Source organism: Equus przewalskii, chromosome 11 (genome assembly GCF_037783145.1).
Source record: "Equus przewalskii isolate Varuska chromosome 11, EquPr2, whole genome shotgun sequence".
NCBI lineage: Eukaryota > Metazoa > Chordata > Mammalia > Perissodactyla > Equidae > Equus > Equus przewalskii.
This window is the reverse complement of record NC_091841.1, coordinates 25,775,051-25,802,925: the sequence shown is the minus strand read 5'-3', so window position 1 is coordinate 25,802,925 and position 27,875 is coordinate 25,775,051. Positions and strand designations below refer to the sequence as shown.

At 56.2% G+C, this 27,875-nt stretch overlaps 2 protein-coding genes and 2 long non-coding RNA genes across 5 annotated transcripts in view; 2 read left to right on the top strand and 2 right to left on the bottom strand.

The window, feature by feature from the left end:
• Positions 1-606: 606 nt before the first annotated feature.
• STIP1 (stress induced phosphoprotein 1) lies at positions 607-14,474 on the bottom strand. Its single transcript, XM_070565252.1, has 14 exons — positions 13,116-14,474; positions 9,831-10,040; positions 9,235-9,376; positions 8,948-9,089; positions 7,814-7,982; positions 6,675-6,801; positions 6,480-6,582; positions 6,090-6,210; positions 4,975-5,071; positions 4,711-4,835; positions 2,165-2,201; positions 1,845-1,948; positions 1,489-1,661; positions 607-1,089 (listed from the first exon to the last, which is right to left on the bottom strand). Exons 1-14 carry the CDS (start codon positions 13,122-13,124, stop codon positions 1,017-1,019), a joined length of 1,632 nt encoding a protein of 543 aa, XP_070421353.1. The 5' UTR covers positions 13,125-14,474; the 3' UTR covers positions 607-1,016.
• A 7,381-nt stretch (positions 14,475-21,855) lies between these two features.
• LOC139074482 (uncharacterized) lies at positions 21,856-23,815 on the top strand. Its single transcript, XR_011524120.1, has 2 exons — positions 21,856-22,068; positions 23,028-23,815. It is a non-coding gene; the product is annotated as an uncharacterized lncRNA (long non-coding RNA).
• Positions 22,203-25,270, bottom strand: LOC139074481 (uncharacterized). Its single transcript, XR_011524119.1, has 2 exons — positions 24,744-25,270; positions 22,203-23,542 (listed from the first exon to the last, which is right to left on the bottom strand). It is a non-coding gene; the product is annotated as an uncharacterized lncRNA (long non-coding RNA).
• A 44-nt stretch (positions 25,271-25,314) lies between these two features.
• The window catches only part of MACROD1 (mono-ADP ribosylhydrolase 1), a 146,204-nt gene continuing 143,643 nt past the window's right edge, over positions 25,315-27,875 (top strand). The window contains exon 1 of one of the 2 annotated variants that reach the window (XM_070565254.1): positions 25,315-25,748. In XM_070565254.1, coding sequence (XP_070421355.1) covers positions 25,451-25,748 — 298 coding nt within the window. In that variant the 5' untranslated portion in view covers positions 25,315-25,450. The remainder of the gene's footprint in view (positions 25,749-27,875) is intronic. The other variant, XM_070565253.1, reaches the window with a different exon arrangement.

Here is a 27,875-nt window from a genome sequence, read left to right as displayed (position 1 = left end):
CCATGCTGTGGCAGGCGTCCCACATATAAAGTAGAGGAAGTTGGGCATGGATGTTAGCTCAGGGCCAGTCTTCCTCAGCAAAAAAGAAGAGGACTGGCAGATATTAGCTCTGGGCTAACCTTCCTCAAAAAAGAAAAGTATTAAAGAAACAAAAATAGCCAACTGAAACTAACGTTTAGCAGCTGACAGTAGACCTCGTCTCTCTGAGGTAGGAAGCATTGTCTTGTGAGGGGAACAGTTTCTGGCTCGGGGTGGGAGCCAGCGCTTTCCGGATCTAGCTGGTTGTGTTGAGACTGAATGTGGAGAAGTGACCGCTGGGAGCACTGTTTCTCCAACCCTCTGCAGTCAGGGCCGCTCCGCGCCCGGAGCCTCCAGGCTCCTCCACTGTCCGTGGAGCAACAGCACCACCTGGTGGTCGCCTGGACAGAGCGGTGGACGCAGGCCCAGCTCCATGATAGAAAGGAAGGGAAAACAGAAGTCGGCCTCTGGCTGCTGTCTAGTCAAGCCACTCACACCTCCCCAACACAGGCGCAGGCGGCGACCCCTGCAAGACAGCCCACTTTAAAGTCTTTTGGCAAAACAAAACGACTCCAGGACATAGCAACGTAGAACCACGCCCGACTGGCTTGTTTTATTGGAGAAGGGGACGTGGAGTTAACACCGTGAAGACAGCTGGGACCTGAGGTTGGAAGAACACCCCCAACACACACATGCCCACTGCCCCAAATAAAAAATAACCAACTATGGGAGAGCAGCCGAGACAGCGCCTGGGGCGGGGAAGGACCCGGAACCGGAACGAGGGCAGCAGGAGACCATGCGTGTGCTGGGAGGGCCCGAGGCGGCGCTGCGCCAGGAGCTGTGCACGAGTCTCTGGCTTGGACGTGAGGAGCCCCGTCTCAACACCGAGGGCGGGCGCTCGCCTTCCCCTGCTCTCCCCTCTGCTCCGTGCTGCCTGCCACGGTCCCAGCTCCTCTTTCCACACCAGGGCGAAGGGAAGGGGGATGACGAGCAAGTCATCACCGAATTGCGATCAGACCCACATCCATCAGCTTCTGGATCTTCTGCGCTATTACAGGATTCTTTAAGTGTCTGTGAAGAAGAGGCAAAGACACTCGAAATGAGACTTAACCCGAACACAGCCTGACCTGCTCTGAGAACAGGCCCCCACGCAAACCCCTGCACAGCGCCGACGGGAGGCGGCTGAGGAGTCCCCGCGCCGACGGCCATGGGTGGGGCCTGACCCGTCCACCGAGCAGCAGGCCCAGACACGGCTTCAAGCCGACACCTTTCCCCCAGCAAAACTGGCCTTCCCAAGTGACCACCGACGCCACCCTGACACACGGATGGAGCCCCTTCACCCACCGACTGCCCACCTGGAAGTTCTCAGTAAGAACGATGACAAGGTCCCACCCAGACCGACCACAGCCCGCCCGCGTTCCGTATTCGTTCCCTTCTCTCCTTCAAGGCTGTCTCCCCAGCTCAACTCACTCGCTCAGGGCCTGCGGGTCCTTCTGCATCTGTTCCAGGATGAGCCGCATGGCCGGGTCACTCATTATCTGCTGCACCTCGGGGTCGGCCATGGCCCGCCGCTTCACGTCTTCGGGGCTGTCGTGCCGGTTGTACTGGGCCATCATGCAGCGCTGGTACCCGTCTGCAGCCTCCTACATTCCGGCAAAGCCAAAGGGGAGGCGTCAGCACTACCAGGCTCCCTGCTCCAGCAGGCCCCACACGGCAAGGGGATGGAGGAGGGAAGAGACTGACGTAGAAACAGCTGAGAGGGAAGACAGTGAACGAGGACCCACAGGGAAACGGAGGCAGGGGAAGGCCAGGCCACAGCAGCCCACCTTACAGCTGGAGTCCAGCTCTAGCGCCTTCTGGTAGACATCCATGGCTTTCGTGTAGTCCTTCATCGCTTCCAGGGCAGCGGCTTTCCGTGTGTAACCCTTGACTGCAGAGGGAAACGGAGAGCGGAGCTGTCACCCAAAACGCAGCTCCAAAGGCCGCTCCTTCCACCTCTTCGCCTGAACGCCAACATCCCTCATGCCCCCGATGCTAGCTCCTAAACGCTACGGGCCCCAAAGACACACAAGCAAACGACACGCCATCCTCTCCAATTTTTTGGCCAGAGTCAAGCAGAGGGGACAGGCGGCGGAAAGGCACTTACTGAAGGTCGGCTCTAGCTGGATACACTCCTCACAGTCCTAGGAAGGAGAGGCAGAAAAGAATCAGGCTCCTCCCTCTCGACGAACTACTCATCATTCGGAACTCCAAATCTTTTTTTTTTTTTTTTAATTTTTTTCTTTTTCTCCCCAAACTCCCCAGTACATAGTTGCGTATTTTTAGTTGCAGGTCCTTCTAGTTGTGGCATGTGGGACGCCTCCTCACATGGCCTGACGGCGGTGCCATGTCTGCGACCAGGATTTGAACTGGCAAAACCCTGGGCCACCGAAGCGGAGTGCGCAAACTTCATCACTGGGCCGCGGGGCTGGCCCCGGAACTTCGAATCTTAACTCTTCACCCAGAGCCACTACAGAAAGGTCTACTTGTGCCTCCAGAGCTTCTGTCAACCCCCGCCCGAGTCACTCAACAGCAGGCCCAGCAAAAGGAGGGCCAACGAGCAAGGGAAGCAAAACCACGAGCAATGACAAATCCAGATCACAGCGTAACCCCGCCGCCGCCAAGAGGCCCGAACTCTTCACAAGGTGAGGTTACGAAAAACCCCAAAAGGGAAAACTTTTACTTTGGGAAACCGAAGAGGACACAACAACCAGATGAAATGTATGGGCCTTGACACTGACAGCCTTAACACATATTTTTGGGGGCCAGCCCCTGGCCAAGCAGTTAAGTTCACGCGCTCCGCTTTGGCGGCCCAGGGTTTTGCTGGTTCGGATCCTGGGTGCAGACATGACACCGCTCATCAAGCCATGCTGAGTTGGCGTCCCACATGCCACAACCAGAGAACCTACAACTGGAATATACAGCTATGTACTGGGGGGCTTTGGGGAGGAGAAGAAAAAAAAAAAAAAGACTGGCAACAGATGTTAGCTGAGGTGCCAATCTTTGAAAAAGAACCCAAAAATGTATTTTTGGACAAGTAGGCAATCACTATAGACACACAGCAGGCGGCATACGGCCTGCGCCGGGCCATTATTAGGTGCCAATAACACTGTAGCTGGCTGGAAAGAACCATTGCAGGAGACGCAAGCAAGAGAATATTGAGGTCAAGTGGCAAAATGTACACGATTTCCTTCCACAAATGGTTCAGCAAAAGTGTGTCAAAACTCACTGTTGAATGGAGAGAGAGAACACACAGGTCTTGTGTAGTTTCGTTTGAAATATATTCAAAAGACAAAACTCTGGGGAAAATGACGCTACACAGTGTTGTGTGCACACCTGGCAGAACTCAACTCTGCCCCGCGGCCCTGGAGCAGCGGCGGCTCCACTGCCCTCCGCCCGACGCGCACGAGCGGACAGCGCGGCTCCGCCTCACAGGCCACGGACCATGCTCCCCGTCGCTCTGCAGATGAAACTGCTTCTGACACTACACTTACTGTCCTACCAGCAGCAGTGACGTCTCTAGACCAGACAGACCCAGAACACAGTGGCATCAACCCAAAAAACCATGATGGACTCAGGTGCTGGTGTCTCTAGAAACATCACATTTTGTCACCTTGCCACAAGATGGCCGAGGTTTGTCTCCTAGAGAACTGTCAAAAAATCGCCCATAGAGGCAGAGCGGCTCGTGGTCAAGAGAGCAATGGGGAGCAACTCGTGCAGAGGGTCGGCCAGCCTACCTGACCACACGGACGAAACTAAGAAGAGCAGCCCTGCCCAGCTGAGCTCAACATCCAGGTGCGGGAGGACGGCCACGCTACTGCGCAAGGCAGTCTGGCGGTTCCCGCAGAGAGATTACACACAGAACCACGCTAAGACCCAGCATCCACTGCTGGACGGAACACCCAAAAGAACGCAAGCTAGAGACGCGAACAGATACCGTACAGCCAGGTTCAGAGCAGCAGGATCCGCAACAGCCAGAAGACGCAAACGACCCAACGTCTACCGAGGGCCGAACAGACAGACAAAAGGTGGAAAATACACACAACGAAGCAGCCCTCAGCCTTACAAGGGAAGGAAACGCTGACACACGCCACAACATGAAGCGGAAGATGTTCTACCAAGTGCAATAAGCCAGACACAAAGAACCAACACTGTACGGTTCCACCTATACGAGGTCCCCAGAGCGGCCAAACTAAGACAGAAAGTAAACGGGGATCGCCAGGGGCTGGGGAGCAGAAATGGGGAGTGTCTAAAGGATGCCGAGTTTCCGTTGGAACGTGAGAAAGTTCTGGAGACGGATGGCAGTGATGGCTGCACAACACCATGAAGGTACCTAATGCCACTGACCTGGACACGTACAATGTTAAAAAGGCAAAACAAACGAACACACACGTGAGGAAGGGCAAGAGGGAGGGAAAGCAGCCAGCCATCAGGGAACCGGGAGAGGATGCACTTTCCCAAATGCCCCCAGCCACTCACGGCCACGGGCAGGGCCGGGCAGACAGCTCCCGAGTCCTGCACGCCTCACTCACGCACCACCACCCTGAGTCTGCAGTCAAGTAAGGACATCGAGCTGACGTTGGAAAAACGGGCAGAGAGACAGCGCACTGTGTCCGCACAGGTCGCGCGACGCTGCCCCGGGCCCAAGCGCACCTTGAGTGCCAGCGGGAACTCCAGGAGCTTGGTGTAGCAGGCCGCCCGATTGCTGTACAACTTGGCGTCTCTGGGGTTCCGTCTGATGGCTTCTGTGTAATGCTTCATGGCCTGGGGATAGTCCCCTGCATAAAGAAAAGACACACTTCTTAGAAACAGCACACAGCCACTTGTCCCCCAGGGCCTATCTCCCTGCAGTCACCCCAGGCCCGCAGGGAACGTCCACACCACGCTCGGCGGAAAGTCCCACCATCTGAAAGCTACCTTTCTGGAAACATTCGTTGCCTTTGTTCTTCTCCTCCAGAGCCAGGTCAGGGTTTATGTAGGCGAGCCGCTCCTGCTCCTTCAGGATTTTCTCTGCCTAAGAAAAAAATCATTCTTGAATAGTCACTTAAACTCTCACAAACATAAACGTCGGGCAAAAAACCTGATCAGGATTTTAATTTTCAGAGATTACTGTTGGCAAGACGTAATTTTCATTTTAAGAATTTTATATTCCTCGTTATCAAGGTACACCACGGAATAGAATAAACGACAATGACACATAGGTTCCTCTGCTGTCCAAAAGCAGAGCGTTCCTATGAAAACTTTCGCAAGCCGAAATGGCGTAAAGCGAAAACGCTATTTTCTTGTTGAAGGGAAAATGCTTTTTGGATTTATTCCGACAACCCAAAGTACGTACAGTCGTATGCTGCATACCGACGGCCCGGCCAAGGACACACTGCGTCTACCACAGTGGTCCCATAAGACTAACGCCACTCCGCCTGGGTGTGCGGCAGACGACACCACGTGGGGGTGTGTAAGTGCACTTGTGACATTCGCACGATGACGAAATCGCCTAACACCGCATTTCTCAGAACGTCTGCCCAGAACTCTGCGGGGCGGTACTGTGCTAACGTAGGTCTTCCATAAAAGAGAAGCGGCAGAACACGAACCTTTGAAAAGCAGGGGATACCCGAACGTCGGGTACAAAGATGCGCCCTATTGAACATGACGCACGTACAGGCAGCACAATCAACTTTCTGATCAAGCTTTTTGTGACAAAAATCGTCCCCGTACATAATGTGAGAAACGGCATAATACACAACACTCTGGTTGCATAGGACAAGAAAAACCTTATGTTACCACGAGAACCATGACACTGTTAGCACACTGACCCTCAACATTAACCTACGTGAGGCTGAAACCTTGGCCCATAAAAAAGGATGGCAAAAAAACTGAGTTATTCCCTACATGCTGTCATCATCAAGGAACAGAGGCAACACCACATAAAATGACCCAGGACGCTACTTAAAAACATCTAAGGTTCATTACTAAATGTTAATGACAATAAAAGAAGTCAGAAGCGAGAACCCACGGCCCGCCCTCTCCCCGCCCACCTGCTGGCACTTCTTGAGCACGTCCGGGGTGCGGTGCTCTGCCAGGGACTTGTTGTAGAAATGGATGGCATCCTTGTACTGCTCCTCTTTGAAGTACGAGTTGCCGATTCGAGCGTAAGCTCTGACAAAGACAGGACAAAGAACTTGCTAGGGGCAGAGCAGACCCAGCTCAGCCCTGCAGAGAAACACCACCTGCCACCAGAAGCCACCCCATGCCGTCACCCAGGCACCGTGGCCGTCCAGCACCCGTGGTCTCTGCTCCTGCAGCCCCCTTCCCAGCCCACCGTCAACAGGGCAGGTCTGAACCAGCACCCCCGTCCCCACGCAGGGAAACTTAGGTCAGACGGAAGCCTCCACTCCACTCCAGGTATTCCAGAAGCCCGAGCGTACTTGGCAATCTGTCTGTAGTCTTCTCGGTTTTCTCGCCCCACTTCAATGGCCTTCTCACAAAGCTCCCGGCATTTACTGTAGTCGCCCTTTTCGAAGTACACGGCTGCCAGGCAGGACGGGCGAGGAGGAAGAGTCAGCCCTGTCGCTGCCCCAGGCCCGCCCGACACCGCACCTGCCCCTCGGGCCACGCCTCACCTGCTTGGTTGGTCAGGTAGGTCATGTTGGTGGGGTCCAGGCCCTTGGCTCTGTCGTAGTGCTTCAAGGCTGTGTCAAAGTCCTTCTTCTTGTAGGCCTCGTTCCCCAGCTCCTTCTCTTTCAGGGCCTAGAAAAGGTGTGGGAGAATGAGCGCGGAGCCCATCGACCCTGGCAGCAGAGCGTGAGGGCCTGTGAGCTGCCACCAGCACTCAAGCGCGTGTGCAGCTGCTGCGTGCACCGACGCGAGCTCTCCACCCACAGGCCTCCTCGCTGACCAGCTACGGACGTGCAACAGTGAAGGACCAGCCGTGAGAAGGGAAAGCTAAGAGCTTCGTCTCCGCTTCCTCTGAAACTCCCCCTTCCCCGCCTCCTCGCCTGGACCGCTGTCAGAAAGCTCAGGGGAAAGGATGGCCCTGCAACGTGAAGCCACTCCAAAGAGGACAGCATAGTTCTGTCCCAGGATTTTCTGGGAGAGGCTGCGGCAAGTCTGGTCTCCGTCAGGTGGCGACCTCGGGGTCTCAGTTGTAGGGAACCACAGCAGAGGGGCTGGGGACGGCACTGGGAGAAGGGGCTGCGTGGCGGCAGGAGTCCTCAGCGTCCTCACCGCCACCCACAATGTCAGGCCCTTTTCCAGCGCTGAGACACGCTCACCAACCAACGCTCACCCCTTCAAAGGTGCTAAATCAGGCGACAACGTGACGGTCTTACTCACAAGGGAATCCACGCCTCCAGCTCTGGAAGACAGTGTCGCTACGTGGACACCTTCCCATTACATGCCACGTCCAACCAGCAAGAGAAGCCTGCGGACTGCCGCAGACAGCACGCGCCCAGCTCCCGGAGGACAGGCTCTCTCCAGGCCTCCTGCCCTGGCCTGTCCAATGCCTCCAGCCGGCTCCACCACAGCGGCCGTGGGGCTACAGAACTGCGGAGTTTCTGAGGTATGTGACTCCTACGGAATCGCTTGTGAAGTGGACCTTTCAGCATGGTGACCACTCTAATGAATAATAAACTTAGCACATACTAAGCACTCAAAAGATGGCGACGGCCAGCCCCCGTCTAGGGCGGTTCCCACCTGCCAGAGGGAAAGCGACCAGATGGTTCATGAACCTACGGCAGTGAGGAGAGAACAAACACGCGACCTGTTTCTTATTCTCTGGAAGATCTTCCTCCATCGGCTCTGGCTTGGTCTCCTTTTTAGGAGGCGGCGGTGGCGGAGGGGTCGCAACTTCCTCCTCCTCATCCATGCTGCCCAGATCGACCCCGAGGAGGACGCTCAGGGTGGTCATGATCCGGGGGTCCTGCAGTTTCCTAGGATTGGTAAGAAGAGAACACCAGCAATTACTCTTCCCTGTAACTGACCTTAAACCCCACTCAGTGCTCGAGCCCAGTGTGCACCCGGAACGCTGGGGACAAAGCTCCTCCCCAGCAGCAGACTGCCTGACTCTGCACCGTGAGTCACAGGCGGGGAGCACTCCACCCTTCCAACACCCATCTAAAACGACGGAACAGGGGCCAGGTTTATTTCTTGAAGCCAGGAGACAACAGACTACTTTGCAGCTCAGAAGAGAGAAATCTCAGAAAACGTGGAAGAGTTACAGGGCCGCTTCATCGTCGCGCCTCAGGAGCCAGGGGGTTCAGGGGCCGCAGACACCAGGACAAGGTTTAGAGAGACAGCTTTACACCTGACCTTCCTCACAACCTCCAGTTTCCACTCCAGTCTACCCACAGAGACAGCGGGGCCTGCGTGCACAGAAAGGACAGGGCTGGCGCGAGACCACAACTGTAGGAGAGAAGGCCGGCCCCTTGGCCAAGGAGTTAAGTCCACGTGCTCCACTTCCGGCGGCCCAGGCTTGCACAGGTTCGGATCCCAAGCACGGACATGGCCCCGCTCATCAGGCCATGCTGAGGTGGCGTCCCAGTCCCACATGCCACAACCAGAGGCGCTCACAGCTAGAACATACAACTATGTACCAGGCGGCTTTGGGAAGAAGAAGAAGAAAAGAAGACTGGCAAGAGATATTAGCTCAGGTGCCACTCTTTGGGAAAAAAAGAATTGTAGGAGAGCAGTGAAGAGGCACGTGAGGGTTAGAATGAACGTTCCAGGTCACTCTGACGGATGCCTCCCCTGACTCTAGAAATACAAACGAACAGCAAACCAAACAACAAACTCCTACTGTTCCTTTGAGAAAAAGCAAGGGCAGAAAGCCTGCAGTCTGAACGAGGGGGGCCGTGCTCGCCCACTTCCAGACGCAGAGCGTGCCGCCTCGACTTACGTGCCCAGGTCGGACGGCTTGCTCCGTAGCTGCTCGATCAGCTCCCGGTAGCTGGGATCCGCCAGCAGCGTCCGGGTCCTGGGGTCGCTCTCCAGCTTCTGGTACAGATTGGGCATGTTGAAAGGGTTCATGAATTTCCTCTCTGTTGCGAACAAAGAGAAGCGCGTCACTAGAAAGTGGGTTCATTCGTGTTACTGTGCCCCCACAGCCTACCTGACTGACACATGGGGGGGGGCCTCAAATTTAATCTCATTTAAAAAAGACAACCCCGTGTGCACGGGGCCCACCTGCCAACCGCGCCTCCATGTTCTGCAAGCCCTCCTTCAGCTGAGCATTATTTGCTTCGTGTTTTAAACCCTCTTCATAGGTTCGCTTGGCTTCTTCAAATCGGTTTAGGAATTCAAGAGCTGCTGCTTTTCGAGAATAGCCCTTAAATCAACAAGGACAGACACGGAACAAAATAAAGAACACCTAGACGTAATCCACAAGACGAACTCCAAAGAACTTATTTCATGTTTCGGGAACAAAACAGGTATTCATGCGAAGGCCAAACACAAAACAGGAAGAGGGGCAGGAGGCACGGCCCGGAATGATAACCACAGAAGCCAGCCAGCCAGCCAGCCAAGACGCACCCCCGCCTTATGAGCAAGTGTCACTTTCCTCTTACTAGTACAAAAAATAAGATGTCTCTCGTATCTGTCGGCGTCTCAGATTCGGCGACATATGCCATTACTCAGAGGACCGTACTCAAACAGGGGGGATGGTGGGTAATAAACTGCCATCGGCAGAGGCAGCCAGCCGGGCAGGAGAGCCCAGTATTGAAGGAGCGGACAGCAAAGGGCGCTCCCGGAAGGCCGCAGAGCCCCAGTCGGCCCCAGCTCACCTTGCCCCAGTCAGGCTTCAGGTCCACGGTCTTGCAGCCGTCCTCGTAGGCCTTCTGGTAGTCCCCTTTCTTGGCGTAGGCGGCCGAGCGGTTGCTGTACAGCACGTGGTTCTGCGGGTCTAACTTAATGGCCTCGGAGTAGCAGCGCAGCGCATCGTCGATGTGGCCGGCGCTCAGGGCTTTGTTGCCCTTCTCCTTCAGCTCGTTCACCTGAGCAGAAAAGCAGCCAATGCAGTTTCCAGAATGTGCTCATTCAGTCCCGGCTTTTCAGGTAATGTTCCTTCCACTAGTTACCAGTAAACAGCTTACTTTACAGATCAGAAGAAAGAAATCAGAGGCTAATTCATTTACATTTTGCACATTTTTGGGAACAGCCAAGGAGAAAAGAAAAGACATTAGAAGCCCACACTTTGCCCTCCACCGGCTCCTGCATGGATTAGTAACAACACCAGCCACTCTTCCAGAAGTCTCCACTTTGAGCTAACGAAGCCGCTCAAGGACATACTCATGAGTTCCTTTCACGGGAAAATGAATTCATCTGCTGTATATTTCCAAAGAGTCCAAACGATCAACTGAACACAGGCCTGGTCACTCCTCGCGGGAGGCAGCCACCAGGACGGAAGGGTCCCAAGTGTGCAGAGACACGCTGACACACGCTCCCGCGCCCGAAAGGCTTTAGGACGGCTTCTCCAGGAGCATCCACACGCTCACCCACGAAGAGAGAAGCATCCACTCCCATTTACAGGTGCGGTGGTATGTCACAACTGGTAGATTACTGCTCTGTTCCTTAGCAGGTAAAGGAAAGCCAGCCCCCAAAACCAGTTTTTAGCATGCTTAAACATTAACATACTACAAAGGGGACGGGGAGGATAAAGAAACACTGTGTGTGATTTCAGCCTCCATGCTCTCAAACATTCAGAATGAAAGAAGCAGGAACACACCAGAGAGTTTAAAAAAGTGAAGCAGGCCTCAGCCATATTACAACAGGGTCCTAATGAAAGGGGTTTCTCATAACCAGGGATGCCCTACAAGAGAGGGAGGGCCCCACTTCATAGGCAAATACACTTCATGAGACCAAGCCATGTCGTTCAAGTTACTGAACTATTCTCTCTCTCATCCACCCATGCCCCAGGACACTGACACCAGACGACACCCTGTGAAGAGAAATGACTTGGGAACTGTGAAGCACCCAAGTTGGGAACCTCCTCCAACAACCAGAGATCTCAGAGACCACCTCTATGACAGAAAAGGCAGGAGGCGGCCGCCAAACTTAGCAGGCAGAGACAAAAATCTTTGAGCCTAGGGGCTGGCCCCGTGGCCAAGTGGTTAAGTTCGCGCGCTCCGCTGCAGGTGGCCCAGTGTTTCGTTGGTTCGAATGCTGGGCGCGGACATGGCACTGCTCATCAGACCACGCTGAGGCAGCGTCCCACATGCCACAACTAGAAGGACCCACAACGAAGAATATACAACTATGTAATAGGGGGCTCTGGGGAGAAAAAGAGAAAAAAAAAATCTTTAAAAAAAAAAAAATCTTTGAGCCCAGAAAGCGAAAAGTTTAAAAACTCAGCTAGTACCAAGAGGCAGCTGAGAGCAGCTCGGTGAAGTTCTCGCCTATCCTCCAGAACGTCATTCTCCAAACTGAGTACCGAGCTGCAGCAGGTCAGGAACTCATGCCTGCAGGTGATGACCGGCACTTTAAAACATCAAGCGGAACAGAAAACGCCAGCACGCAGTGCACGTACCAGTAAGCATGGTTTTGGTAAACACGTTATACACTTGTATGCCCAGACTTGGTCCAGTGCAAAAGGTGTATCACTGTGGGACTTACTTGAAAAGTACTTAGTTCAAAAAAACACAACTTTAGACACTTAAATCTGTCAAACTTGAGTATCTCCTGAAACTGAAATATGGATGCTGGAGTTGAAAATGAAAACTTGAGGTAGAGAAGGCCCATGCAGGTGGCAGATTCTAACGCACCTGGAGCAAACGTGTCAGGTCACCTGGAGTAAGATGCCAGGTCGTTTGTACCACCGTCTGGGTAAATGCGCAGTTCTGAGTTCAGGCAAACCTTCATTCAGGGTCTACCTGTACACCCTCTTTTATAATGGGCAGTGTGACTCTCCTCAAAAGTATTTTTTTTTTTACTATTTTGAGAACCGTGGGACAAGCCCCTTTCTTAAACTTAACAGAACGTGTTTCTCACCTTAGAAATCTTTTTGTTTATCCTACAACCTATTTAATCCCAGATACAACTTAATTATCACAAGAGTGCAAAACTTTATTAACCAACAAGTTTCTACTCTATGTTTTTTTTTAACTTTGCAAAAAAGTTCCAGAAGTGGCTAAAGGAGCAACCGCTCTACTATAGCAAAAAGTTCTGCTTTATAGATCACGCCCAAAAAACGGAGCCGTTTTCTTGTCCCCACCCCGAGATCAAACCATTCATTACAGCCCAACGACAGCTTCCAACCGAATGAAACCTCTCTAGGCCTTTCACAACCTTCGGGCCGAGGATATAATTAAGCCACTGCGAGTAACCAGCAGCAGCTTCAGACTCGGCCCCCCCAAAAACGCCGAGCGGAGGCAAACAACTTGCTTCTTGCTGCCGATCTGCACACCCTCAATTCCCCGCAGCGACCAATCGACCTTGCAAAAGGAGCAGTCCTCAGTCACTCCCCAATCACCCACACGCACGAGACACAAAAATAAAAAGAGGAGCCGCGGGAGAGGCCGCCCCTCTATTCGCGAAACCCCAGCGGAGATGGGATCCGTCCCAAGGACTCCGGCTGCAGCCGCCCTCCTGCATCAGCCACACAGGCCACACGCTCCTCCATCGCGGCCTTGCCAGATGCGGGACGGCAGGGTCCCCCGGCCGCCTTCCGGGTCCCCCGCCCCTTCCAGCGTGTCCCCGCATTCCTCCCGGTCAACCGCGGCCCAGTCCGGGGCGGGCCCTCGCCGGCGCTCCCCGATCTCCCAGGGGCGAGTTCCCCGGGGGGACCGCTCCCTCCCGGCTCTCCCGAGGCCCCTCCATCCCTCCCGGCGCCGTCCCCCGCGCAGCCCGCAACCGCCTCCGGGAGGCCTCGGGGCCCGGCCGCGGCCCTCTCCCCACCCCGGGGCTCCTCGCGGGCCCGGAGCCGACGGGCGCCCCCGCGGCCGGGCCCCGCCAGCCCGCCCACCCGCCGCCGCCGCGGCCCCGATCGGGCGCCCGCCCCGCCCTCAGCCGCGGCCCGGCCTCGGCCGCTCCCGCCGCGGCCCCGGGGCCTCGGCCCGCCCCTCCCCCTTCACCTGCTCCATTGCCGGGCACGGAACCCCGTTGAATCGACTCCGTCCGCTCCGCGTTCCCAACCGCACGCGCCGCCTCCTGGAACCTACTAGAAGCTGCCGGGAGCCCCGGATCCCGCCCCTTCCTCGCCTGCTCACTGGTCGCGCTCCCCTTGGGGGCTGTCTCTGCTTCTCTACTATTGGTCTGAAGTCTAGCCTATCATCTTTGCTTCTCTCTCATTGGACCGCGGGGAGTAATCCCCTCTGCCCTGCCTTCCCCGCGCCTCAGGATTGGTCTCTCGCCGACAATCCCCTCCCATCCTACGATTGGAGGGAGGAGCGGACTTCTGCGACAGGGATTGGTCACTCGGTCCGCCAATTATGGCCGAGCTGGCCGCGCCCATTGGTCCTGTTCTTTCTGGAAATTTCCACCTCTCCCATTGGGCTGACGGACCCATGAACGAACCGCCTTCAGATTAAAAAAAATTTCAATTGGGCGGAGAGTTGCCCACACTTGGCGCTGATAGGTTCAAGGGGCTGTCCGTCAAAGGGCGCGTGGGGTTCACCGCTGCGGTGGTTTCTGGGCGTCTGAGGCCCCAGAAGCCTCTGCCGCTCGGGCTCCGGCGGCTGTGGGGACGCTGCCCATGGGTCGCGTCCCCTCGGGTTCTCGCGAGATCGGCCGAGACGACCCGCTGCTCCCTGGGGGCCGAGAGCCGGGGAGGGCTCGGGGGTCCCAGCCGGTGGAGTGACAGTCCTGGTCGTGCGGGGGGCGAGGTTCCTGGCCCGACTCCGGACCCCGCCGGTAGCTTCCGAGTGTCCAGACATTCCGCGTGGCGAGGAGGGCGCCGGGGCTCTGGCTGGACAGACCGGCTCTCCCCGCGGCGGGGCGCCCTCGCTGGTCCCCTCCGTGGAGACGCACACCCTCTCTGAACCTCTCGGGTGACGGACTTGGTGATCCGGGGCCGTGGGAGGGTTCCTATTCATGCAGTAGAGTTTTTAGCGCTTAATGAAAGGGAGCTGCCTCCGATATTGGGATGTAAAGAGATGAAAGAAACAAAGACCTGCGTGAGCGTGGAAGAGACGGGCCTGCGAGATTAAAATGTTGATCCTTCCGCCTGGATCAGTGTGTGGTTCATGGAACAAAGGAGCCGCATGACTGGGGGCTGGAGAGGCTTGGGTGACCGTCTCGGGTCCTGCATTGTCCTGGTTCTTGCCCGTCCCTGGGTCATGCCATCCCTTCCCGGAGGCTAAGGGCCCTCTCTCTCCCAGGAGCTTGTCTCCACGGCCGCCTCTTCCACACCAGCTGTCTCTGATCCGCTCTTGACTCTGCCCCAGAGTCACTGGATCCAGATGCCTGGTAACCCCCTCCCTCGCTTAAAACCTGGAGGCTGTAGATTGGGGCTCAGGGCCTGTCTAATCTGGCGGCCTGCCCTTCCAACCCCTCCTTTCCCGGTCCCACCTTCAGGGCCAAACTCCAGCCACAGCGACACCTCTGCTCCTCGGCCCCGGCGGGCTCCCTGCCCGCTGTGCCCTGGGCTGGCATCCCCCTTCCACCAGCTCTTCCAGGCTTAGATGAGCTGTCAGGGGTCGTTGGCCACCTACCCCCAGCAAGCACACTCATTTCTGTCCTCCTGTTACTTCTTGTCACAGCACAGTAGGCGACACTTATGTTCCATCACGAGCTAAACCAGTGGCTTTCGTATCAGCGCCACGTTCGGGAGGTTGACATGGGCCTGGTCTCTTTATCCTGGTGTTCCAGGTGCATCGTGCAGTGTCTGGCACAGCGGGCATCTGTTCATCTGCCAAATGTTACTGGATACCCTAGGACGTGTCAGGAGTAATTGTGGGCCCTGGGGAAATGCAGTGCGGTAAACAGACAAAACCCCCGTGCGCGTGGACCCCATCCTCTTGAGGCTGACAAACTAAAAAAAGTTTCTATGGTATCTCTGCTTAAGTGCAGTGGAGAAAAAGAAAGCAGGGGGGAGGTTAAAGGAGCATCGGGTGAGGGGGGCCAGGGCAGACCTCAGTGAGAAGTTAATATTCGAGGAAAATCCTGAGCGAGTGAGATTTTGGAAAATCTGGGGAAGAACCTTGCAGAGGGAACAGCCAATGCAAAGGCCCTGGGGTGGCCAGGATGGCAGGAGCCGAGGGGGAGTGGACAAGCGGGTTGGAGAGGAAGCAGGGCCAGGTCCTGCAGGGTGGGAGGCCGCTGTGTTCACTGTGGAATATCCCAGGAGGTTTGAGCAGAGGAGTGACGTGATCCAACTTGGTTTCATCAGGATCCCTGTGCTCGCTGTGCTGGTGGAGAGGGCGGGGGTGAGAGCTGGGACACACCTTAGGAGGCTGCTGCGGTGGTGGCATGGGCCGGGGCGGGAGCAGAGGACGGGGGAGAAAGGTTGGGGCCCGGGTGCGTTTTGGAAGAGCTGACAGGATGGGGCGATGCATTGGACACAGAGCACGAAGGACGGAGGTGACGCCGAGGCTGGTGGCCTTCTCTCTTCTTCATCCACTGAATTCAGTCTGCCCACCAGCCCTGCAGGTCTCGTGGGCACTGTCTCCAGGCTGCCACACCCGCCAATGCCACTGCGGCCCCCACACCAGCTCTGCCTCCGTCATCCTCCCCACAGCCTCTCTCCAGGCTTCCTTCCCATTCCTCCCTGAGTGAGCTGGTCTCGTCATCTCCACACACCTTTTTTATAGCCCTAATGTGTGTGGCACTCTGCTCTTGGTGTGGGGGATCGACAGGGAACAAGGTGGCCCACGGATGCGCTCCTGCTCGCGTGGATCTTATCTTCTAGCGGGAGAGAGACACACAACACTTCAACTCACCAGCTGTGTGACTTCAAGCCACCTGCTTAACCTCTCTGTGCTTCAGTTGCTTCCATTTCAAAATGCGGATGAAAAAGTTTCGATGTCAGAGTAGTTGTGAGATTAAATTATTTGATATTTGTAAAGTACATGGAACAGTGCCTGACCACAGAGTGAGCACTACATGCATTTAAATAGAAATAAATGCACAAATGGAGATAACTCTAGACAGTGGTGAGCCTTATGAAGAAAGCGTAAGGTAAGGGATGAGCGTAACCAGGGAGGCAGGGAAGGAGGGAGTGCCTACAGGTGGGTGGTTAGTGAAGGCCCCTTACACCTGGAGTGATGAGAAGCCAGCCCAGGACAGGCTGCCAGGCTGGGTGACAGAATGTGCAAAGGCCCTGAGGCTGAAACAAGCTTGGAATTTTCAAGGCACCCAAAGAAGGCTTTTCTATGCTGTAGTGTCTCTAAATGGGGATGATGAAGTGCCAATGACATCCCAAGATTACTATAAGGATTAAACAAAATAACTTATACTCAAGTCTTGTTAGACCCAAAACTTATAAAAATTCGAGAGCCCTCTTTGAGGAAAAATAAATTAAAAAATGAGCTGTGTAGCTTTAGAAGGGATGTGAATGGGGGACCCAGTAAAGCCACTTCTGCTCATTGACAAATGTTAGCTTTTATAATTTCCACGAACTTGGGCTTCTCCAGGTTTCTCCATGAACTCAGAGCTCTCCCGAGGTGGGCAGGGAGGCGGTGATGCGGGCTGGCCAGTGTCCCCGTCCCCAGGGCCCTGGAACACGAGCAGAAGCTCGGGCACAGAAAGCGTCCTGGCCCATGCATTGCGTGACAGCTCCCGAGTGAATCATGCTGCTATTCTGGGGCCGCTGCTCTCCAGGGCGGGGAGCAGGATGGCGAGGGCTGTGTTTGGAGTCGCCTCTGAGGCCACAGATCCGGCAGCGAATGACAGCCCGAAGGGATCAACGTGGGTGACCAGCTTCTCTGCAGAGCAAACCTCCAGGGTGAAAGTTCTCCCAAGATCCAAAAAAATCAAACGGCTAGAGCTCAGGAAGCTTAGCATGGTGGCGAGAGGTGGGCGAGATGGAAGGAGGGCAGATTGGAATTCTGGGGTCTGTGGAACGCGAAGTTTTATTTTATAAGAATTTTCCCCACGGGAGCGGGAATTTACCACAGCCTGGGTTTCCCTCTCCACGGGAGGAAGTTCCATTCTGGGTTCTGAGAAATTCCTAAAGAATATTTCGCTGAGTGCTCCTCACCCCAGCTGTCCTGCCAAGACAGAATCTGAGTCCTGATTAGCCGGGAAAGGGGGCGGGGGACGAAGTTCCAGAGAGTTCTGTTCCATCAATGACTTTGTCCAGAGAGCGGAGCGCTGTGCCAGCTGATGGCAATTTTTATCTGATAATGATTCCTCAGAGAGCTCCAGGGCCCAGCCGGGGGCCTTGTCGTCCACCCCCCTCCCAGGAGATCTCAGCCAATCTCAGGGCTATAAATAGCATCTCCGATGACTCCTGCATTTCTATCTTCAGCTCCCATCTCGCTCCCAAGTTTCAGGCTGGTCTGCCCAGCTGCCTCCTTGCTGTCTCCGCTTGGATGGAGGATGGACTTCCCAGCGTGTCCAGATCGGAGCTCCGATCTTCTTCCCCTGGGCAGGCCTCCCTGGACTTCCCTCTCATCAATGGCCTCCCTCCTCCTGGGCTGGTTCAGGCTGGAAGCTCTGGAAGCATGCGTGACCCCACCCACTCTAGCCTATCGGCAAATTCCGTCGGCTGGACATAGACCGCTCGGCGACTCCCCGGCCATCTCCTCCTTTGACCGGGATGGGGAAAGGAGTGTGGGCTCCTGGAGTTGCTAGGTGGCCAGACATCGTGGGAGGGGACCCCCAGCCAGGGCTGCCAGGCCACATCCTATGAGCAGTGCGGGGTTGGGGAGGGGGATGGGAGGAGAACGGCTGTATTCGGGGACCACTAGGTGAGGCCAGTGAGGACATCGATGAGGACAGCTATTAGTAGGTTAGTGCCCTTCCCAAGGTTCAAGGCAGCACACGCTGTCCCCCAATTTGGGATCACGTGGATGAACCCCAGTCACAACTGGGATCAAATTTCCTGACAGCTGGGTAGGATGGAGGCTTGGAGTCTGAAGGAGTTGATTGCAATGCAGTGGTTCTCAGCCAGGGCCAATCGTGCCCCAGGGGCCATTTGGCAATGCTGGAGACATTTTTGGTTGTCACAATTCGGGGGAGGGTGTTCTATAGAGTCTGGGATGCTGCCGAACATCCTACAACATACAGGGCGGCTCCCCACAATTATTTGGCCCCATGGGTACATACAACCGAGGTTGGGCCCTGATCTCCGGAAATGTTAAACGTATTTCGTGCACACCTGAGCTGGGTTCAGGCTGGAGAGTAAAACCGAGTACACGACAAGCTGACTTAAATTGACCACAGCACATAATGTGACACCCAACACCAAGAGGAGGCTGCGAGGGGCACTGAGGGAGATGAAAGATGGAGCAAACTCGGTGACACCCCTCCCGTTGAAAGCTGAAGGTCCAGGTCCCCTCCCCTTGAATTTGGTGGGCTCTGGGACTACTCTGACCAATAGAATACAGTGAAGTGTCATCGTAAAACTGCCAGCTCCCTGTCTTTTGGGATGCTCGCTCTGGGAGCCCGGTGCTGCCCTGTAAGAAGTCAGCCTGCCCCAAGGCCGCCATGGTGCAAGGAAGCCCAAGCTAGCCGCGTGGAGCACCCCAGCTGCTCCACCAGCCCAGCCCGGGTGTGTGAGGGAGGACGTCTGGGACCCTCCAGCCCAGTCTGGTCGCCGGCTGAATCCCACTGAGTGACCTCAGTCCGGGCCATATGGAGCAGAAGAATCGTCCAGCTGAGCCCTGACCGACTTCCTGACCCACAAAATCACCAGGTGTAATTAAACGGCGTTGTTTTCAGCCGTTCAAACAGGGGAGCTTAAGGGGGTTTGTTACACAGCGACAGATAACCAGACACTTTCTCCTGTGCTTCCCTCTCTCCGGCTGACGGTAGAAATCCCTGCGATGCCGACTCGTGCTTGTTCCATCCACCCTCTCCCGCTCTGCCCTGATGGCTTGCCCAAGCACCATTGGCTCCAATGCTAACTAACGCCTTCCGAGCCGCCAGTCTTGCTGTATTGTATTCCCCACCCAGCAGCCAGAGGCACCCTTAAAAACCCGCTCCTCCACAACCCTGATGGACACGCTCCAGAGATCCCGCGGCGTGTGAAATCCACGTCCCGGTGGCACCAGGTCCGGCCCCCCTCTCTGCTTCTACCCCTTTCCCTATGCCTGCACGTGCTTCAGCCACGGGCCTTTCTGCCCAGCAAACTCATTTACCCGGCAGCTCTTCCCACGGCCTGAGACGACCTGTCCCTGCTGATGTGCTTACAGCGTGTCTCCCACAGCAGATGCTGCCTGCGCGAGGGCAGGGCCCCTGACGTTCGCTGCCGTGTGCATCAGGACCTGGGACGTCGTGCATGCTTGTAAGTGTTTGGTGAATGAGCGCGTGGAGCCCATCACCCTTTGACCCTCCTGTGGGTCCCTCAGCCTCTCCCAGGGCGCCTCTCTGGCCCCCTTCCCTCTGGGCTTCCTTGTTCCACACATGGCTTACCCTTCTCTGTGCCAAATGGTTGGATCCCCTCGGATTCAAAGTTCCCAACCCCCGCCATCTCCTTTCGAGCATCTGTTTCTTGAGAAATACCAAGTGGTGGAGACTGGGGGACACAGGCCCTCCTGTTGGTGGAAAGGTACACTTAGCAACATCTACTTAAAATACAACTCGGGGCTGGCCCTGTTGCCGAGTGGTTAAGTTTGTGCGCTCCGCTGCAGGCGGCCCAGTGTTTCGTTGGTTCGAATCCTGGGCACGGACATCGCACTGCTCATCAAACCACACTGAGGCAGCGTCCCACACGCCACAACTAGAAGAACCCACAACGAAGAATATACAACTATGTACCGGGAGGCTTTGGGGAGAAAAAGGAAAAAAATAAAATCTTTAAAATACAACGCAGTTCCACTCTGAGGAATTTATCCCACAGGTGACCCCACCCTGGGGGCACAGGATGTACATTGCAGCCCTGTTTATCACAGCAAAAGGAAAGGCAACCATCCACATGTGCATTCATGGAGGATACTGGAAAACAGGATGCTGGCTCTCTAGAATGGAATATTAGCATTAGAAAGAACACTTGGGTGGGCTGGCCCCGTGACCTAGTGGTTAAGTTCGGCATGCTCCATTTCGGCAGCCCAGGTTTGCTTCCCAGGTGCAGACCTACACCACTCATCAGCGGCCATGTTGTGGTGGTGACCCACATACAAAACAGAGGAAGATTGGCAACAGTGTTAGCTCAGGGCAAATCTTCCTCAGCAAAAAAGAAAGAAAGAAAGAAAGAAAAAACTAAGAACACAGGTATATATTGACATGGAAACATGCTCACGATGTACTGTGGGATGAAGAAAGTTAGTTGTGGAACAGTATGTATGGCCAAATCTTATTTTTGTAAAAAAAAAATTGTGTGTATATCTTCATATATGATCATATACACATGAAAAAAAGTCTAGAAGGATACCCAACTGACTGCTAAAGGTGTTACCTCTGTGGATTGCGAATGGGGAGGGGTGTTATATTAGTTCGCTAGGGCGGCCGTAACTGAACACCATAGATTTGGGGGCTTAAACAAGAGACATATATTTCCTCACGGTTCTGGAGGCTGGAAGTGCAAGATCAAGGTGTCAGAAGGTTTAGTTTCTCCCAAGCCTCTCTCCTTGGCCTGCAGATGGAGGCTTTCTTGCTGTGTCCTCACATGGTCCTTCCTGTGTGTGTGCACATCCCTGGTGTCTCTGAGCGTCCTTCTCATAAGGGTCGGATCAGGACCCACCCTAACAGCCTCATTTTAACTTGATCACTTCTTTAGAGGCCCCGTCTCCAAATACAGTCCCATTCTGCGGTCCTGGGGGTTAGGACTTCAGAATGAATTTGGGGGCAACACAGTTCAGCCCATAGTAGGGGCCTTCCCTTTTTAGGATGCTGTTAAAATTCGTTACAATAAGCACTTCTATTCGAGGTTTTTGTACATTTCAAACCAAATGTTCCCTGAGCATCCTCCTCCCTCCGAGGCTTTCTCTGAAGTCACAGGAGGGGCAGCCACTGCCCGGCCCCAGCCAGCTCCTCTGAGGCCCTTCCCCTGGGCAAGGCTGTGTGGCCCTCTCCAGATCCCCGACCTGGTCCCCGGACCCACCCCGAGAGGAACCAGATGGAGGGCCGTCCTCTGCCGTCCAGGCCCATGATTTACAGCTACACTTTCTGGGCAGTTCACACCTCGTGAGCCATCCTTCCGTTCACACCTCTCAACCTCATGACCATACGATATTGGCCCATGAAACAGAGAGTAAAATGAAACACACGCAGGTGATAGTGAAATACAAAGAGAGAATTACAACCCGCAAAACTGTGACCACACAGAGCTGTTGGGGGACGGGCGGTGCCGCAGCTCATCACCCAAGGGAGGCGGCAGAAATAAGGAAGATGGTGGTCCCGGCCCCACTGCACCTTCAGCCTGCCGACACGGTGGCTCTGCTGCTCGGGGTGGCTTTGCAACTCTGAAAAGTGTAGAAAGAGGCAAAGCAAACCCAGAATCTTGGTACCAGTTTAGGAATAAGTTGTGTCATCATTGTGCTAAAATCTGAGTGTTTATTTAAGGTTTTGAAACACTTGAGTCCATCCGCCCTCTTTGATTTGTGATTTTAATCAGAGAGGGATGAGCGTAGACTGGCTGCAAGGATGGCTCTAAGAGTTCCCCTCCTCCCTTTGCAATGGGATTCGGTGGCTTCTCCCATTAAGAAGTGGAATTTGTTTCTCCACTGCCTAGCATCTGGGCTGGCCATGTGACCGGCACTGACTGATGTGACCAGGTGATTCTGTGCAACCGAAGAGGATGGAAGTGATGTAGTGTGACTTCCGAGACAGGCCTTGAGAGACACCGCAGCCTCGCTTCACCCTCTTGGAGCAGGGCCTGGAGACCATCACGCCAGGAGGATGCCCAGGCTAGCCTACAGGAGGATGCGGGGCCCCGTGGAGCAGAACCGAGGGGTCCGCTGACAGCCAGCACCCACTGCCAGTCATGTGAGCGAGGCCACCCTGGGCCCCCAGCCCCAGCTGGGTTGTGAGATGAGCGCAGCCACAGCGGTGACCCCGGCCAGACCAGTAGATGAACCTTCCAGCTTATCCTGGCCCAGGCCGCTGACTCAGAGTCCTGGTTGTTATTTTAAGCCAGTAAATTTCCAGTGATTTATTACCAGGCAATAGACAACTGAGACAGCATAAAAGGATCTAAGTTCATAAACAGCGTTTGAATTTTTAACAGAACTGATTTATCATATTTATAAGTTGCATCTATTCGTGTATAAGAGTTGCTTAGCTGATTAGGAAAAAACAGGCTTGGCTTGGGGGGGCTGGAGAAAGGTGGGGGGGTTGAAGCCATCCTCACACCTCATCCCCTCCCTGTTTGTAAAGAAAAAAAAGAAAAGAAAAAGACCTGCTTATTAGATGTACAAGTCTCTTCTATTAAGAGGTTGAGGTGTCGGAGAGAATCAGTTATTTCAACTCTGTAAAATGTAGTTTAAAATCTATTAGGGAATTTAATTACCCAAGTTTGTAATTGGCATTCATTTTTAGAATTTAATCTGAACGTGTGAGTTAATTAAGTATTCATCAAAGAATAAGTAAGAGTAATTGTTCTTATTTTTACACAAAATTAGTAGATTTAGAAATAGAAAACTCGATTTGCAAGTTGCATTTGGATGTTTAAGAAAAGCTAGGTTTTTAAAAAATTTACAAGTTTAATAAATACAGTATTAATTTAAACCCAGCAGCAGGAGGTGGCTTTTTTCTGCAGGAAAGCCCCTCTCCAACATTAAAAATGCTCAGCTGACAACCCCTCCGAGGCTGCGGCCGCACCGGAAGATTTGGCATTCCACAGACTTCCATGCCTTTGCTTTTGTGGGTCCCCTCGCCTGGAATGCACCTGACACCCCCACACACACACCCTTTGAGATCTCACAAAATTTTATCTTTTCCAAAAGGTCCAGCTGGAACCCTGTGAAGAGTCCTGCCTTGCCCAGTCAGAATGATGCTTCCTGCCCGCATCCGCCCAGGCCTCTCTTAGACGGGACGGTGGCCGGCTGTTAGCTGGGTCCTTCTCTCTCCTGGCTGCCACGTGAGAACAGAGCCGAATCCCACCAAGAAGAAACTGCAGGGCGGTGCAGATGCCCAGGGGGCTTCAACGGCCTGGCTCCGGAGGAACGGATCCCAGGCTCTGTGCAAAAGGCCACCTCCTAATTGGGCACCGGGACTTTCTGTGACAGGGGTCCCAGCCTCTCCCCGTATCATCCTCCCCACACCTTTCCAGGAAGGGTGAAGGAGTCAGAATTATGGACCCCGAAGATGTCCACGTCTTAATCGCTGGAGCCTGTGAGTGTGTCATCACTTGGCAAGGGGGAATTAAGGTCGCAGATGGAATTAAGGATGCTAACGAGCAGACTCTGAATAGGGACATGGTCGTGGGTTATCCCGTGGGCCCAATGGAACCACAAGGGTCCTGGAAAACAGAAGAGAGAAGCAGAAGAGAGTCAGAGGGAAAGGCCACCACGGAAGAATGGTCAGAGACGCAAAGTCGCTGGCTGCGAAGATGGAGGAAGCAGGCCACAAGCCAAGGAAAGTGGGTGGTCTCCTGTAGCTGGAAAAGACAAGGAAGAGCTTCCAGAAAGGAACACAGCCCCGCCCACACCTTGATCTTAGCCCAGCCAGACTCATGGCAGCCTTCTAGCCTACAGAACTTAAAGATAATAAATTTGTGTTGTTTAAGACTAAATTTGCAGTAATTTGTTACGGCTGCCGTAGCAAACGCATACACGGAGGCCGCCACACGCTTCATTTCCTCAACCAGTGACATCTGTGTAATCACTCTCCAGACCACAGACGGGAACCAAACCACCACGACCCAAGTCTGGGCTTCCACCTGGACAGGACAGGCTGTGCTGAGCTGGGGTGGCCCAGCTGCTCATCCGTGCCCCGGGCGGTGCTGCCTCCGGGGCTGCTGGGAGTTAATGGGGGCAGAGCCATCAGACCGGAGCGCTGAGCTCCTCTCTGGCTGGCACCTGGCGCCCTGTAAACGGCTGCTGTCCCGGCTGCAGGTGGCCAGGCCCTTCTTGCCCCGCTGAGTTACTGGCGAAGCGGCCAGTGGCGGGGTGCGGGGCAGCCCAGCCACCGCATCTTGAACGGACTCGGTGACCTTTCCGGGGGACGGCGCAGGCCTTGCGGATGGTCCTGGAATGCTGGGGGGCCTTAGCTCTTCCTTCCCATCTCCCTGCTCTGCCCTCACCCCCGCGGGCAGGTCTGCTGCATCCTCTCCTGCGCATCGCAGTGGCGCCAGCTGCATGCAGGCAGATTCCGCGACCCCCACTCCCACCCCCGCAGCCCTGTGGAGGGTTATGGCCACGCGGCGCCAGAGGGGCCTGGAGCACCGGGGCCGGTCTGCACCCAGACAGACCGGACCGCAGTCTTTCTAGTTTACAGCTCAAGAAGCAAGTCACAAGGGGCCAGTGGACCCCAGGGTGGCAAAGCGGGTACTGGAACCTTCTCTGGAACCCTGGCTCCTTCTCAGGTTATAAAAACATGCACTGTGATATTTATCAAATAATATTCATAGTATAGGAAGATATAAAATATTCATATTAAAAAATCCATCTTCATAGTCTTTCTTGAAAAACAGAAAAATATAAAGAAAAAGGTCACCCCACCTCTTCCACCCGAGAACACCGCTCGGCACTCGAGTTTTCCGCCCTCACACGCCACTGCGTCTTCCACCCTCGCCTCCGCGGCTGCTCTGGATTCGGTTCCAGCCGCGCCCCGCCCGCCCCCGGGGCTCAGAGGCTCAGCGGCCTGGAGAAAGTCGCCGGACCGGACGTACCCGTCCGCGCCACTGGTCACCTCCCCACCGCCGGCCGGCCCGGGGACGGGGGCGAGATGGCTGCAAACCGCTCAGCTTCGCGGGGCCGCGCCCGCTCTCCCAGTTCGGGCCCCGAGCGCCGGAGGGCTGCGGGGGTGGGGGGGTGGGGTGTCCCAGCCCGCGCCGGGGATAGGGGGATCCCCAGACCAGGAAGCTGGCGGCGGCCAAGCTCGCTCCGAGGGGAGGCGCAAGGCGGCCGCGCGACCCTCCCAGAACCAGAGGAGGTCCGGGCGCGGCGCGGCACGGGGCGCCGGCGGAGGCCGGGCGGGGCGCGCACGTGTGTATACGAGTGCGGGGGCCCATCCGGCGGCCGGGACTACAAGTTCCAGGGTGCCCAGCGGCGCGCCCGGGTTTTCTGGCCGCGCGGCCCGCTGGCTCCGAGCAGGTCGCCGCGGGCTGGCACGCGCCACCCAGTCCCCGAGTAAATAAGGGAGAGACTCTCCCGAGCACCGTGAATAGAGTCCAAGGGGGCGGGGAGCTGCCCCGCGCCGCCCGCTCATGTCTCTGCAGAGCCGAGTGTCCGGCCGCCTGGCACAGCTGCGCGCGGCGGGGCAGCTGCTGGTCGCCCCGCGCCCCTGGCCCGGCCCCTTGGCGGGGGCCACGCGGACCCGCGGCAGAGCGGGCGACTCCCCGGCGGCCCCGGGCGCCACCGGCCCCCGCGCGCGGACTCCAGCGGGAGTGGGGACTTGGGGGGCGGCGGCGGTGGGGCGCAGAGCCGGGGTGCACACCTGGGACCCCCTGGCCATGGCGGCGAAGGTGGACCTGAGCACCTCCACCGACTGGAAGGAGGCAAAATGTAAGTGGAAGCAGGAGCGGGGCGCGAGGGCGAGGGCGGCCCCACGTGGGCCTTCCCGGCTGGACAGCACCCCACCAGCAGCCTCTTCCACCCGAGAGACCTGGGGAAGTTAAAGCCCCGGAGGCCCTGGTGTGGACCCCCATTCACAGCCACGCCCCCCGCCGGCCCAGCCCCACAAACCGCTTCACCGCAGACCAGGGCGAGGTCCCCCGTCGGGGCTGTGTGAGCAGGGCGCCCTTACCCCACTGGAATGGGTCGCAGGGCACCCCCAGAGATCGTCCTGGACCCACCACCTTACCCTGTTGTGCAGGAGGGAAACTGAGGCCCGGTGCCTGAGCGGATTTGCCCAAGGTCACTCGGAGTTTGTGGCGGAGCTGCCATTAGGGTCCTGAACTCCCCAAGCTTTGCCTGGTATGGTTTCTCAAGTCGTGGCATTTTAGGCAGAGTGGCAGGGAATGGGCTGAGGGCACAGGTCTGGGTCTGGCGTCCCACCTGGTGGGATCAGATAGCCACCCAGAGTGGCCTCCCCGGGCAGGCCTGTCCCACCTCCCCTGCACCCCTACCCCCTGGGCCTGCCTCTCTGCGCACGTGCTCTGGTGCTATTTTCCCCTCCTCCCTGGCCTCTGGCCACTTGGGAGCAGTCTCTGCCCATTCCTGAGGGACCCAGGGCAGAGGGGCTGGGGGGCAGGGCAGAAATGGGGCACTGTGTCTGTGAGACCGATGAGCCCGCCGCCCCCAAGAATCAAGCCGCTTCCTCCAGCTTGAGTCCTGTTGGGGCAGGAGTCGCAGTGCTGGACTCTGGACCCTGCACAGAGCAGGGAGGGGAGGGAACCCGACCTGCAGGGCCCCAAATAGCCCGGCCGCCGGCGGCTGCCCCTGCCCTTCAGGGCTGCTCCCCGGGCGCCTGCAGCCATCCCAGCTGGATCCCCTTTCAAATGCGCAGGCGAGGCGGCTCATTGGCTGGGCCCCGCGGTGGGGCGGGTGCGGCCAATCGCGCTGGGGAGGCAGCTTGGGGCGGGCCTGGCGGTGGGCGGGGGAGGCGACCTCTGGGCCTTGGAGGTAGAGTTCAAGAGGCCTTCCCGGGGTCAGGAATTGCGTTGCCTCCCCTGGATCTTAAAGCGCCGGCAGAAAGCACTTGACTTTGCTCGCGGAGCACGCGGAGCGCCAGGCACGCCCCCAGCCCTGGCCCCAGAACAACAGTCAGGGCGTGGATGGGGTGGGGGGTGGCTGGCAGAGACTCCTGGCAGGGGGACTGTCCCACGAGGAGCGCTGCTTCCCCTTCTCTGTCAGGGAACAGCAGCCCGGAGGGAGGCCGTGGGCTGGGCACCTGTTCCCAGACCTGCTGCTATTTCTAGAATCCAATCCTTGGTGCCGCTGAAAACTTGCAGACCTCAGGAAGCTGACGGGCCAGGGGTGTCCCAGGCCACTGTGGTGTCTGCTCTTGGAGCTGGGTTTCCATTCATTCCTCCAGTCCGTTTGTATCGCGCGCCTTCTATGTGGCCAGTGGGGCCATGCCAGGTCAAGGTCAATGCTGCAAAGAAACCGTGGTGGGGGCGGGGGGGCACCTGAGCACCAGTGTCCAGTTAGGGGACAGTGGGAGGCGGGCGGTCTTGCCCCAGGAGCCCCAGATGGTAGCTTGTGGGGGTGAGACCCAGAGAGAGAGACCTCCATGTGTTTTGGTTATCTATTATCGAGCGACAAATTACCCCCAAATCTGGTGGCTTCAAACAGCAAACATGTATGATCCCACAGTCTCTGCGGGTCAGGAACCTGGGACTAACTCAGCTGGGGGTCTGGCTCAGGGTTTCTCAGAGGCTCACGGCTGGAGGGAGCCACGAGTCCCAGGGCGCCCACTCACCCGAAATGGCTGTTGGCCGGAGGCCTCTCCACGGGGCTGCCTGAGCATCCTCGAGACATGGCAGCCGGCCTCCCCCAAGCACGTGATCCCAGAGAGGGAGCGTGAGGAGACTGGGATGGAAGTCACAGCGCCTCTTTGGGACCCAGTCTTCAAAGTCGCACACCATCTCTTCGCTCTGTTCCAGGGCTCTGACCGCGTCATGGAATCCGGCCCCGATTTAAGGGAGGGAAACTAGGTTCCCCCTTTGGAAGGGAAAAGGATCACCTGGA

What these genes read in the sequence shown, in the direction of transcription:
- STIP1 (XM_070565252.1), bottom strand. An exon ending in AAGCCGTCCGACCTGGGCAC is followed by an intron (nt 7,983 to 8,947) that starts GTAAGTCGAGGC and finishes TACCAATCCTAG; the next exon opens with GAAACTGCAGGACCCCCGGA. An exon ending in GACCCGCAGGCCCTGAGCGA is followed by an intron (nt 1,090 to 1,488) that starts GTGAGTTGAGCT and finishes TCTTCTTCACAG; the next exon opens with ACACTTAAAGAATCCTGTAA.